Source organism: Myotis lucifugus, unplaced genomic scaffold (assembly GCF_000147115.1).
Source record: "Myotis lucifugus unplaced genomic scaffold, Myoluc2.0 scaffold_94, whole genome shotgun sequence".
NCBI classification, from domain to species: Eukaryota; Metazoa; Chordata; class Mammalia; order Chiroptera; family Vespertilionidae; genus Myotis; species Myotis lucifugus.
The window spans coordinates 2879345-2893998 of NW_005871142.1; the positions used below are offsets into that span (position 1 = coordinate 2879345).

The window sequence follows — 14654 nt, forward strand, 5'->3', positions numbered from 1 at the left end:
ACACTCAAAAGGGAGGGGATTACAGAAGGGCAAGGAATATTTGTGTGATAGAATTCTGCCTACTACAGACCACCCATCTTTTGCTCTTCTGAAATGCTACTTTTGTCAAAGATCTGTAAAGATGTGTGCTTCCAATGATTTATCTGTAAAAAATTGTGCTTGTAATCCTTACATCATAAAAACATCCATCGGGTACAATTGCACACGTTACCTGCTGTGGTGCCTGACATTGGGCCATCATCCTGCTAACACTGGCTAATGAGAGAGCCAGGTGAGGTGAGCACAGGTGCTTTTGTAAGACGTGCTCTTATTTCCAGAGACATGCACCTTGCCTGCCTCACACACCTGTCTGAGCCTCCCTTGTCCCATCAGGGAGCACTTGCCAAAAGAAGAGGGGGGATGGGAATTTACTGAAATTAATTTGACAGTTGTTTTGTCCAGTCTGTTCTAAGTGTTTGGCTTTTTTTTTTTTTTAATGTAGCTAATGTTGCCTACCTTGGGGGCCAGGAAATGATGCAGGTGGTGAAGAGAGACAATGAAACCATAAAGGAGCACTTACCTAAGGTAATCACTTCAGTACTACAAGGAAGTAAGTCAATGGGCAGAAATACTTACTGAAGATGAGAGACTGAAATTGGTTCAGATCTCTGTAAGGCCGCAAGGGTTAGATCCAGATAGAGTTCTATGTCTAGTTAAAATTAATGCTCTCCTTGAATGTTGCATAGAAAGTAAGTGAAGCTGATTGCACAGTTAAATATATTTTGACACTATTTTTGTTGGGTTTATTTTTAGAATCCATACTCCTCCCTAGGGCCTTGTCCTGAGAAGATTCTCAGTAATACTTATAGAGTAAATGAGTTATGTTAAAATGTCAGTAAAACATTGGAAGACAACTAACATTACTACAACCCAATGACTCAGTGAGCCTGTCTTTCTTACTCTCCAATGCATTAGAGTAGGAGTGTCCTGCTGACACCAAGACCAGTTTCCTATACAAGCAGGTGCAGAAAGGCAAAGATGGAAACATTGAGCCTTTGTGAGTTTCCGAAGCAAATACTAGAAGCTCACACAGACATTTGGAAGCACTAACCTCTAAATCTGTGAGGTCTAAGCACCCTAGCCTGTAGGTGGCTCTGGTACTCCCATGGCATCATTTGTCTGTCTGTCCATCCTGAGTAGGGTAGAGCTGCACTGTCCATCCATGCGTGGTTATTGTGGCTAGTCTGAATGGAGATGCACCGAGCCTGTGAAATTCACCTTGGATTTCAGAAACTTAGTACCAAAAAAAGTAAAATATTTCATCAATATTTTTATATTGATTACATGTTGCAATGATATTTTATGATCTGTTGGGTTAAGTAAAACATATTACTGAAAATAATTTTACCCATTCCTTTATACTTTTTATTTTTAATGTAGCTACTATAAATGTTTAAGTTCTGCGTATGCCTTTATCTTGGTGTTGGACTCTCTAACTTGGAGGTTGGGGGTTGGTGCTGAGCTGGTACAGAGCCGTCTTACAGGCCCAGGAGCCTACAGTCTGCAAGGGAAACCTACTGGGTTTACAGTCCCTTCATAAACTTTGAGACATTTGACCTAAACTGGCCTACAGTGTTAATTCACATTTCTATTACTTCCCAATATAGTTACCTTAAAGCAAGAAGTATATATGTTCTTTAAAAACAGTTTCACTCCCAGCCAGTGTGGCTCAGTGGTTGAGCGTCGACCTATGAACCAGGAGGCCACGGTTCAATACCTGGTCAGGGCACATGCCCACATTGCAAGCTTGATCCCCAGTAGGGGGTGTGCAAGAGGCAGCCAATCAATGATTCTCTCTCATCATTGATGTTTCTATCCCTCTCTCCCTCTGCCTTCCTCTCTCTGAAATCAATAAAAACATTTTAAAAAATTATTTTTCACATTATTGATCTGTAATAGCATCACACAGAGAGGACTTTTGAAATGCCAGTTTGTGTTTGTCTTTGGCAATGGTGGTCATCATATTTCTCGAATAGCAGTTGCGTAGAGATTGAAATTTTGGATCCAGAAGGAAACCCCCACAAGCTGAACGGGGAGGTTGGGGCCTCAGAAGGACCTGTCTCCAGGGCTTTCAACTTGTTTTCAGCCGTTGAAGGATGTGAAACTACAAGAAAAACAGGATTTTGTTTTGCCATTAAATTATAAATGAATTTGTTTCAGAAATGCATTTAAGTTCTCAAGGCTGGAAGTTCATAAAAACAACTCAACTCCCAGTTAATAATAAGACTGGCAGATGCTCGCTTCCAAATCTCACACTTGCTGACTGACTCGACCCTCGTGAGTCCAAGCCCATCCTGCCACCTGTGGGAGCCAGCTGCTGTAAAATACTCATCGTTCCTGGATTCCCTTTGTATGCTGTGCTCAGAAAGAGGTCAAAGGCAGGTGCTAACTTATTCCTGCCCTAAGTTAAATCCATATGCAGGCGTAATCATTCCCAGATAGAGGCCTGCTCGTGGTAACTGCGTGTCAGGACTGTAAGTTTACTGAAACTTTTCATGGGAGAAACATGGGGATAGAATGCTAGATGGCAGGCGTTTCAAGGTCAACATTAACAGTCAGTCACGAAATAAACTTTCCCAGCTACAGGACTGGCTTTGTTTTGGTTTTAAGATAGCGTTAAATGTACTGGTGGAATTTGGGGAAGCAGGGCATTCGTTTGTTTAATGGGGCAAAACTACCTCGCAATTCATTGATTAGCCTTTGTAACAGCGAAGTTCCAATTCCTAAGTGAAGCAAGGTACAGAAACAGGAACTTTTTGTTTCTGTAACGAAAAAGAGAGGAAGCATGCTGTAACTGAATACTGGGCAAAGCGGAGTCGGCTCACGTCCCCATCTACTTGAGAAAACAAGGAAACGCAAAAGGGCGTATAGTTCTAGGAAGATAGTGGGCATTGACTCTGCCTTCCCAACCACCTTGACAGTGAGTCACACTGAGAACCACTTCCAGGACTAGACAGGTCCCTAGTCTAGGTGTTCCACTCAGGATGCTCTGTCCCACCGCAGCCCAAACGTGACCATTCGGAAACCTCACACCTGCCTAGGACTGCCCAGTGGGAAGGCTTGGAGCCACACATTTTGTTGCAAAAATCATTCACTATATCTCAGTTATTCTGTGTTCAACATCATTCTGAAAAATACATCCTTGTGCCATTCCGTCAGGAAGTCCCAGGAAAGTTTGCCTAAAAATAGTCTCTCTACTGCATCGTGTGGATGGCTTTTGAGTCCCTGCAGCCCCACCACAAAACTATCAGACCATCAGTAGGCTTTGGTTCCAAGTTCAGATTTCTGCCTCTGGGCTTTCATTGTCCACATGAAGAGAACTTTTTGTCGTCTTGAGAAAAATTGGCCTTTTAACTCTACTGGGCTGGTTGTCTTCCTTTCTCCCTCCCTCTCTCCCTCTCTCCCTCTCTCCCTTCCTATCTTCCTTCACTCCTTCCTTCCTTCCTTCCTTCCTTCCTTCCTTCCTTCCTTCCTTCCTTCCTTCCTTCCTTCCTTCCTTCCTGGGTCTTGAGACTTGATATACAGTATCAAACCTCCTACTTGCAGTGCTTCAACATTACATGAAGTTACTTCCCTTTCCTGGAGCAAGTATTTCAGACCCACAGTTGTTTCCAGAAGAGTTTACTTGTGGCCTGTGACATGGTGGTTGTGTTCTTTCTTCACCTGACTAAGCCCGACCTGTCCTTTACGACTTGGCTCCATTGTCATCTCCAAGAGGCCTTCCCCGGGCTCTGGTTTTGGTTAGATGTCCCTCCCTTGGTCCCCATGGCTCCCTCTGTCAAGTTCTGGTGTTGCATTCATCACACAGTATTTAAGTGGTCTGCCTTCCCCTCTCGCCCACCTTGAGGGAAGGAGCTGTGTTTACTCATCTCAGTATCCCTAGGGCCTGGCACAGTGGGTGATACCTGGTGAGCAGTCAATACATGTACCCTAGTGGGTGGACGGGGAAGCCACGAGAGCTTAGCTTCCAAGCCTTTACTGTGTTGTGGGTCTCTTTGGCTCTCGTGTATGGTCCCCTTCTCTGAATAATATTATTGCGTGCATAAAATAAATGTATGAGATTACAAAGAAATTATATTGTAGTTATCAAAATAGCTTAAAACGAATATGTGATATATATATATATATACATATATATATATATATATATATCATGTACATCTTTATTAACACATTACATAATGAGATACAATAGCAGTCAAAATTACTATGGTAAATTTGTACTGATGAGTATAAGTTACTTTCTGTTATTTACAATGAGTTTATTGTCATTTGAAAATTTTATAGGTGACAAAAGATAGGTATTACTAATACTACTGTGGTTTGTTGCCTATATTCATAATTGAAGGAAATACTAAATTATAGTTAGAGGTTAGCAAAAATAAAGATGTAATCTTTTTTCCATCCAAGTTTACATTGCATGTGCCCGCACACACACACACCTCGCCACCACTTCTAGCCATTGACCGGCATGGACCTAAAGCCCTGTAGAATCAAAGGCACTTAGTATTAATGGGATATGAGAATAGCGACAGAGGAGTCGATGGTTATTTCTCTGTATTAGATCTGGTGACAATTTCTCTGTATTAGATCTGGTGACAAGATAGGGAATATGGGGAGAGAAGCAAGTTGTGGGAGATGGTTGTCACGTGGACATTCTGGCAGGTGCTGGACACGTGGACATTCTGGCAGGTGCTGGACATGTGGGTAGCTTGGAAGAGTGGCCTGGGCTGGGTTTGACTTGGGGGTGATGAGGATATATCGGAAGCCTGAGCATGGGCCATGGTGACCTAAGGAAGTCGGTAGTACAGGAAGAGGATAGTCTAAATCCTGCTCTGGGGGAACAGAGCTTGAAGGTTGGGAGGAGGGAGAAGAGCTCTTGAATAAGACGGAAGTGGTGGGGGAGGGACAGGAATGAGAACCAGGATGGAATAAACCAGAGTAAGAGAGTCACCTGTACATTTTCGCCACCCGGCCCCGATTCTTCTGGGAGCCTCTGGGGTATGCTCCGCTTTATGAGGCACCTGGCGTGTCTGAGGCAAGTGGGAGGTCAGCGTTCCTGGGCTCTGTCATTGTTCTGAGCTGTAAGGGATGTGTGTCTCATTCCTAGGGAAGTGAATTTGTGTTTGATTTAGAAACTTGAAGTTTTCATTTAAAACTCACTTAGGAGGGAAATTCTACACTGCGTGACCACGTTTGGCCTAGGCCTATGGAAACAGCTGTGTGCGCTACCGCCAGACTGAACCTGAGCATCGCTGTCGGTCCACAGGGCCCTGGAGCTGCTCCCAGCCAAGACATGGGACACAGCTTTCTGCTGAAGGTGGGCAGCGCTGGCAGGGTTGCCTGCAGAGTGGTGCTGCCCTGGCCCCCAGAGGGCCTGACCAGGGTGACAGCATGGTGTGGGGAAGGGGGAGGGTGTCCCCAGGAATAGGAATGCCTCTGCCGTGGCTCTCTCCCAACGCTGCTCAGCCCACCTGAGCCCAGAGGTGCATGTTGTCTTGGGAACAAACCTCTGCAGTGTTTGCAGATCTGAGCATGCAAATCCTTCAGACATGCGCAGGTCCTGCTCAGTGGAGCGTAAGGAGCGCGCCCAGGACCAGCTCACCAGGACTGCCTTGCCGCCAGGCCTCGCTCTGAAACCGATTGTGTTAGTTCTGCCTGTTTAATGTGAAGCCTGTTCCAAATGTCAGAATCATCCTGGAAATATCTGAGTCACTTTGACCTTGAGAGCTTCGTCGTGGCACTTATGTTAGCCTACCCAAGAGTTCTCTGGTGGAGCGTGATTGGGGCGGAGGGCGGGGGGGGGCGTGTTGTATACTGGGGAACAGAGTCCTGAGAGCCACAGCCTGAGCTTTAGGCTCCATCTCTGCCACTTGCTACTTAGATGACCTTGGGTAAGTTACTGTGCCTCCTTTTGTCAACAGTGAAATGGTTTAATTTCATTAAACCATGCAGCTGTTCCAAAAATATCACGCCATCACTCATATACATATGGTGCAAGAGCATGTGGCATGTACTAAGCATTCAGTAGGAGATCATTATGTCTGACTTCTGAATTTCAACCACTTAGCCACCACCAGATGGAGATAAGTCTAGAGTCGTTGGTGACTCCGTCAGTTTCAGGAGCAAAAAGTGAAAAGAAAAAGAAAATAGAACACAAGGAACGGCAGATGTGGGTTCTGTGTGGTGGCGGCTGCAGCAGTTTGCAGGGGCCGTTTAGCAGGGCCACGTCCCCACAGGGGCATCCTGGGGAGTGGAAGGAAGATAAACAGAGACCAGAGTAGCCCTAATCCCACCTCTTGCCGAAAGCGCACGAGGAAAGCAAACCACCTCCCGGGAATCCCAGTCTCGGACTGGGAAAATTAAACTGTGTGTTTAATAGAGAAATGGATTACTGAATATGACAGCACTTTGGGAGCACAGTGATTTCCATCTCAGTAATGTGTGCTTTTTATCAGTTCCCATGCATATCAAAGCAAGTGCCAGGGAGAAGTAACCTGCGGGAAATCGCTTTTCTTATCAGCCTTTGAATATAGACATTCTGCTGATAGCCTGAGATTCTTGGTTAACATTTCCAGTATTTCACAGCGTTCTTTGCCCCGTGGCAGGCAGCGCCCAGAACTACACAGACCTACGGAGACGTTAAGTAAAGGCAGTCGCGTTTGTGCCATCGATGGTCGGTTTTCACATCTGGTGTCAGACCTCCTGGGCTTCAGGTTTTGTGTTTTAATGACATTGATCAGTGCGTTGTTGATTGTAAGCAGCAGTGAAAGGTGCTGATCGGGGATGCTGTCTCTGGGTTTATGTGGCCCAGCTTTACAACTCACTGTTTCAATGTAAGCAAGTTGGTCTCTCTGAGCCTCAGTTTCCTTTTACATAAAATACCTTCCCCAAATATTATTATAATATTATAATTAGGACTCAGTGAGTGCAGAGCTGAGCACAGAGCTTGGCACGTTACTCTCAGTTCCCATCAGTTCATCCTTATCTGTTGTGACGCATTTTTACATGTTGACATCCTAATAGTGTACGCTTTTAACCACCGTGCCTTGGTGTCCAGTTCTCTTTCTCCTTCACCTGTCCTCCCTTCCCCTACTACCTCCATATACCCCATGCTTTTTTAGTTTCCTGTTTAGGATTACAGATGCAGAGTCCACTGTTCAGATCAATTGCCTGTGACTAATAATCTATAGGGAACAGGAAGTATCTTGAGCCAGTGTATGTAAAGACATTAGAAGTAACCATGTGTTGTTACTTGGAAGCCAAGATTTTCATAGCGAGGCCTTCAGTAACTGTGGCCTGAAGAAGAATTTGAAAAACAAAAAGACATTACCCCACCGGACTTAGAGATTTAACCAAATACACTCTCAGTGGTTACTGGTCAAGGAGGATCGAGAGAGAAAATCAGAGGCACACATGGGAATCTAGACTCCCATCAACTTGGGCATCAAGTTCCTTGTGCCTGCCGTGGGCCGTGTGCACCCCATAACAACTTGGACATGACTGGTCTCTTGATCCCGAAGGTATCCCACACAGTAATCCATGTATGACTCGTGCTCACCTGGCTGACTCCTTCACACACGGGGAAGGTGTAGCATCTCCCAGTGCTGAGGCTTACCAAACTGGACCTCCCACTGGAGATGTTTCAAGTAGTAGTTAGGCCATCAGAGAAAGACAAGTACCATGTGATTTTACTCATATGTGGACTCTAATGAACAAAATAAACCAACAAACAATAGAAATAGATACAGAGAACACACTGACCACTCTCAGAGGGGAGTGGGTATGGGGGGCAGGGTGAAAAACGTGAAGGGATTAAGGGGGAAACCTCATAGGCAGACAACAATATGGTGATTACCAGAAGGAAAGGGAGTGGAGGGAGGTAGGAGAGGGTAAGTGGGGATAAATGGTGATGGAAGGAGACTTGACTTGGGATGGTAAACACATAATATAATATATAGATGATGTATTATAGAATTGTACCCCTGAAACCTATATAATTTTATTAACCAATGTCACTCCAATAAATTCCTTAGCACAATACAGAAGTTCATGACCTTGTCTCTCTCTGCCTTGCTGGTCTTATCTCCACCATCCTACATTCCAGCCATATATAATAACTTTAAATTCCCAAGCATGCCATGCTCCGTCAGACTCTTTGCTTTGCTTGCCTGCTCCCCTCAGTGTGCTCCCCCAACTTGAAGACTCAACTCGGGCATCAACTGTCTGGGGAACCTTTTCCTGGCCACTGCTTCCTGCCAGCATCCCTCATCCGGGCTCTGAGGTTGCCGATGTACATGGTGCCTCTAGGCTTCCCCCACCAGAAACTGCGTCTTATTATCTGTTTCCCAGGTTCCTAATACAGCGCGGATGCTCATTAAGTATTTGCTGAACAGATTAATGAATAAGGGTTTGAGTGAGGGAATTAATATATTATGGAAATTACAAGTGGGTGTGACTGGCCACTTAAGGGCTGGAGCCAGGCATAACTGGTGTTTTGTTTGTTTTTCGGTGACAACAGATGCATAGGGTCCTTAAAACTTAGTTCTTTTTTTGGTATAGATGTCCACTATGTGCCATTCTGAATAAGATATCACTTTTGTTGCCTTTTTGTTTTAGAAATGCAGAACTAGAACATAGTTTTTAGTGAAGAACAGCCTAAAGCTAGACACATATGTATGTATTTATTATAAGTGTATGTGTGCATAAATATACATGTTTATATATGTACTTATATACACACATATATGTGTGCACGAACCCATACACATGTACACATGCATGTGTACATATATACACGTTTGTGTGTGTGTACAAACGTATACGTGTGTATGTGTGTCGTGGGTAGATATAGATCAATCTTAGTAATGCCTCACAGGAGGTTCTGTCTCCATCCAGCCTGCTCGCTGTCACCAAAGTATGATTATAACACCTCCCCACCGAATCAGCATACACTCCTGCCATACGAGCCTATTTGTGGAAATGTCACAGACACGCTTGGGGTTCTGGTCGCATTTCACCTGCCTCATGGAGAAGCCTGAGTCTGTCTGATTCATCTTTGCATGCATCCAACAAACATGTCCCATGTGCCTACCATGTGGCTGTATGGAAACTATTAAGTGTGTGATGTATGGTCACTAGTCACTCAGCAGTGAATTTGTCTCGATAACTCTTCCCGCTCTCACTGCCATCTCTCCAGTGGCCAGCCCAGCCTCCACATACACAACTTTGCTAGCGAGTCCTTTCCGTGAATCGTGGGTGGTCTATCACACAAGGCTCTCCCTACATGGGTTTCTTCCCATCAGATGCCTTTTAATTCACTCCCACAGCCGTGAAGGCTCACAGCCTTGAGAGAGCTACTCTCTGGAGGGAGCCTTGGGACCGGCTCCCAGGGCCAGGCACGGGGGCTGGTAAAGGAGGTTGCTTGCCAGTTGCTGGTGTCATATCTGTGCTGGGAGGAGAAAGTGTTTTCTAATCCATGTTTTTGTCTTGTCTTTTAGCTTACATTTTACTATGGAACTATAGATGCTTGGTGTCCAACAAAGTACTATGAAGACATAAAGAAAGATTTCCCAGAAGGAGATATTCGGCTCTGTGAGAAAAAAATAGCTCATGCTTTCATCCTCCGTTCATACCAGGAAATGGCTGACATGGTCGCGGACTGGCTAAAGGATGACCTGTCCAAAGTGGACATCGCGACATAAGGAAGCAAAGACTGACAGCTGGTGCATAGGGGCCATGGTGTACTGACTCTCAGTAGTAACTAGTAGACTCCTTAGGTCAATGCTTAATTTCGGTGTTTGATTATGGAAGAGAGAAAAAAGTGAAACCCTCTTGACTTAAAAACTACCCACTCCCAACATCCCACGCTACTGGCTGCAGTAAACACAGGTGACAAAATATTCCATAGGTTCAACCACACGTTTTCCGAGGCTCAGGAACACAGTGGCCTAAACAAATCTCTGATGTTTGCCCAGGGCGCCATGCAGCTTGTCTTGGTAGGCAGGACCCTTGCAGACCAGAGGAAGGCTAAATACAGTGATGCTAATGGACTTACATTGTAGAGGAGGCTCTGCTAGGGGAGGTTAGGAAATGCCTACTAGGAAATGTAAGAGGTCAGGGAGCGTCCGGTGTGCAGTGCATCTTGCCAGGGGACCCGAGTCTCCCTCAGGACAGAAGCCGAAGAGCAGCCCAAACTAACCTAGCCGGGGTCTTGCCGAGACCATCACTATCAGGCTGGGTACCAGGACAGCCTGCAGACCTACGTCACAAATCGCCACGCCAGCCTTTTGTCTGGCCACCAGGGGCACAGAGCCAGCATCGGGGCAGGCACTGCCTGTGTCCGTCCGTCTCTGGGAAGCTTCCCTGAGGAGTGTGATTCCTGGTCCATTTGCATCAGCCAAAATAAAGTTTGCCAGGCATCCCTCTGCTCAACTAACCGGCTAAGGTGGAAGGATCCTGGCTATGCCTCCAGCCACACGACAGCCAGCCAGCTCCGTGCCGAGCCTGGGCCTGCCGGTGGTGAGCTCCTTGCAGGCTCCTCTCCTCCAGAGCAAGGTTGGGGAGGCCCGACTGCCTCTCATCAGCCCGGACCTACCATCAGTTGTCCCTTCTGTGAATTTCTTCAATGGAACTCCACTGAGGACCAAGCAGTGAGCCAGGTACTGTGCTAGGCATTGAGGAGAGTCTTAGCTATATTACGATTCTTCTGACAACCTCCTAGTAAGTACTTTCCAAAGGGGCATCCTTAAATTGCTCAGTAGAGCATAACCATAAATGATTGTTCCGTTTCCGCATTAGCATATTAGTTGGGAAGAAATTGTTTTACTAATGAACCAAAATTAGCCATTCAATTATGTAAATTTGCCTTCTCCGGACAGCTTGAAGTCCAGGAGAGAAGCAGCTTGTTCTCTGGCCCAGGGTGGCTAACAGCATTGCTGCCTTCCCCCAAGTCAACTCATCCTGGGCCAGGAGCCAACACATCGCACTGAGTCTTGCATCAGAAGCATTAGGTTTTCTCCGGGGGGAATCCCTCAGGCTTTGGACAATGTGGCGTTGGCCTTCCCCTCAAAACCTGAAGCCCCCTGATGGCAGAGTCAGCCCTGATGTGCTGCCAACCCCGTGGTGAGTGTTGGACAAGCTGCTAGCAGCCAAGGCCTCTGCGTCAGAGCAAATGACTTTTTGGACAAGAAGGATCCAAGTTCCAGGCAAGGAGTGCTCTTGGCTCCAAAGAGGAGCCGGGCACACACAGGCCACTGGCTCAGGCTGCACACTGCCTCCTCAGGGCATCTGCGTGGGGAGGCCTTCTAGACCAAGCATGTCAAACTCACAGCCCGTGGGCCACATGCCTAGTTTATTTGGCCCGTGTTAGCCTTTGAGTTTGACATGCTTGTTCTAGATTCTGGTGTTAGCAGCTGGGACTTGTGGCTCCAACGTGCCTGGCAGACAGGAGACGCTCAGTGGTATTAACTTGAGCCCTTAAGCAAGTCCTGGGAGAATCGTACCCACGGAAACGCAGACTAGCATCCCAGCTTCTCTCAGTGTCACTATTCCACATGCCTCTGTGTTCCAAAAGCCCACGTGGATGAAATTGTATCTCATTTTGTTCTTCAGAAATTAAAAACTGGTTAAAAGTGAAATGATAAAGTAAAGTATTGCTGGCTCTTATTTCCTGTTTATCGTCTAAGCACCAAATAACTTTTTGAAATAAATGCTTTACCAGCGCTCATGAGCTTGCTTGGCCCGGTGGCCGTGTGCTGGGGGAGGAGGGGTACCAGCTGCACAGTTCTCTGAGGTAGACTTGGGTCAAAGTCTCCCTGTGAAGCCGAAAAGCCTCTCTTCTCAGTATTTGTCTTAGAGGAGGAAGGATCAGATTTCAGGAGAATGAAGTTCATTTTATTTCATTAGGAATTAAACAAAAGACTGCATGTTTCCATGCATACGTAGGAGGGGATGAGGTAGGTGAACTCTGAGGCCTGGCCTTCGGTGTGATTTTTAGGCAACTTCATCTGGTTTCTCCGTGCCTCGCTGTCCTCATTTGTAAGATAGGACTAATAACAATGCATGCCTCCGATTGTTGGAAGAATTAAAGAAGATGACAACATTAAAGCATTTAGCACAATGCCTGACCAAGAGTATCTAGATAAAGATTGGCAATAATAATAATAATAAATATTAACTGTCATGATAGTAAAAATAAGACTAATATTGATAAGTGATGGATAAAGTCTATTTTTCCAGAAGCATTTCTGCGTATATGCCCCAGTCAGCCACATGGGTGGTCCTTGTCAAAGATTTAACTTTGTTCAGGTTGCCTAGTGCCCTCGGTTCTCAGTCTGCTCTGGGCCGTGGGAGGGGCCCTCCAAAGGCAGCCAGCCCCTTGGCTCTCGTGGTCTGATGTCCAGGTGGCCAGGGCCCTCGCCGTCTGCTCCCCCACTCAACCCCTGGACAGCCAGTGACCTCCAAAGGCTTGATTCTTCTTTATCCTACATTGTATCAAAATCAAATTTATTTCCAGCCCTGGCTGGTATGCTCAGTGGTTAGAGTGTCGGCCCACGCACTGAAGGGTCACCGGTTCAATTCCCGGTCAAGGGCACATATCTGGGTTGTGGGTTTGCTTCCCGCCCCCTGGTCAAGGCGGTTGTGGGAGGCAGGCTGTCGATGTGTCCTTCTCACATTGATGTTTCTGTCTCTCCCCCCTTTCCCCTTCCTCCCTTCCACTCTCTCTGAAAAGCAATGGAAAAAAAATACCCTCTGGTGAGGATTAATAAAAACAAAAAATTTAATTCCAGATTAAAGGACACTAAGGAGACATGACAATATACAGCAACACCTGATTCTGGATCCGATGTTTTTATTACAAAACCATTGTTGGGACGATTTGCACGACTCGAATGGGGTCTAAAGCTGAGCTGGGAGGAAGGGATGTGCAGGGGTTGGGATGTGGAGAAGCAGGAGAAGGCCCTGTATGCGCTGAGATGCACTGGTCCGCTCACTGAGATGGCTCCGAGGGAAAATGTTCCCTGCATTTTACTAGCAACCTTTGTGTAAATTCCAGATGATTTTGAAATTTGTAAAAGTAACTATTTGAATAAAAGCAGGTGCTCCCCTTTGTGTCTGTCTCTCGTTGCTTCTTTTCCAGAAAGTGAATTTCTTCTTCTAAGCAGTAAATGGAGACCGGACTTCAAATCCTGCTTCTGCCCTTTCATAGGTTTGTGATGTCATAGGCTTAGCCTCCCTGAACCTCCCCCAGGTTCCCCCAGTCCCCACCTCCACCCCCACCCGTCTCTTCGTCTATGAAAGTACTTGCTTCAGTTTTTGGATTTTGGATTTGGGGAGGGTTTTGTTTGTTTTAAATGTGGGCAGAGGAGGTTGTGCATATGGCATCGAGCATCCTGTCTGGCTTACGGTCAATGCTCTATAAAATGGTACCTAAAGGAAACCTGTTTTTCTTTCGCTCTCTCTTCTCTTGTTTTTCTTTCGCTCTCTCTTCTCTTTGGTGCAGTGGAGGACCCCGTGATAGCTCGGTTTCTGCAGTTTCACGCAGCCGGAAACTTGATTCTTGCAGTCTTTGCATCTCTGGTTCATTGTGGGGGGTGAGGGGAGATGCTTGCTCACCTGGCTCAGCCTTCTGGCCCCCGGCCATGCAGGCCTCCAGCACACACAGCCCAGGATGCTCCACCATCACCTCAGGGGGCTTACAGTCCACTTAGAAGAGGTGGGGAAGCCAAGCATTTCTTAAGTAACAACAGACACCACCTTTGTTCCTGGCCTCTTGTACTTGGCTCCTTCTTCCCTTGGGGGTAGGGTTTCAGGAGCCATCCGTGGCTGGAACTACCCACATGTGAAACTGTGCTCTGTGAACAAATCCGTCTCTGAGGCCTTAAGGCTGAGGCCCTCCTGCAGGATTCAGAGGCCAGAAGCTGTCCACTGCCTGCGCCCCACAGAGATATCAGTGAGTGATCTCATGGGTCCCGGTGAGGGGGGCCGATGCGGGACATGGGTCTGTCCTCCTCCACAGACGCGAGGCGTCCAGAGCAGGGCGGGTGAGGTCACAGAGGCTCTGGGTTGCCTGCCATGGTCCTGAGGGATGCGGGCAGGCTGCTCCTAGTGCCAGAAGGACAGGGCGAACCTGGCTGGGTTTGGGGAAGGAAGAGCGAGGCCCCCACTTTCAGGGTGTCCCCTTTAGGCCTCACAGCCCTTCTAGGTTATGGTTATACTCACTTCACAGGTGACCACACAGGTGCAAAGGTAAGTGACTTGCTCAAGATTGACAGCTGGGATGCAACGCAGGCCTCCACTCCAAAGCCGGCCCTCACCCGCTTCTTTCCACGGCCTCATGCTGCCTCCTGGAGGCAACGGTGGGCAGCCTGGCAGGCATGGAGGGTTAGGAAGGGAGTCAGAGGAGGGGCAAAAGAGGGATAGGTCGGCAGGGAAGTGAAGAGTAGGTGGTGGGATGTAAGTGAGTAGTTTTAAAAGAAGGGAAGGTGTGAGAGGTCCGTTTTCAGGGTGAGGGAAACGCCTCGGACAGTGCATTCGGAGAAGTGTGCCTGCGGACGGAGGACACGAGGGTCAGTCACAGGTTGGGGGGGTGGGGGGGGTGGGGGGGAGTGACA

At 47.0% G+C, this 14654-nt stretch overlaps 1 protein-coding gene across 3 annotated transcripts in view; it reads left to right on the plus strand.

The window, feature by feature from the left end:
* LDAH (lipid droplet associated hydrolase) overlaps positions 1-13151 on the plus strand; it is a 90025-nt gene extending 76874 nt beyond the window's left edge. For 2 of the 3 annotated variants that reach the window (XM_006091711.3, XM_023756461.1), the window contains 2 exons: positions 482-564; positions 9540-13151. In XM_006091711.3, the coding sequence (XP_006091773.1) occupies positions 482-564; positions 9540-9743 (287 nt within the window). In that variant the 3' untranslated portion in view covers positions 9744-13151. The remainder of the gene's footprint in view (positions 1-481; positions 565-9539) is intronic. The other variant, XM_023756462.1, reaches the window with a different exon arrangement.
* Positions 13152-14654: the final 1503 nt, after the last annotated feature.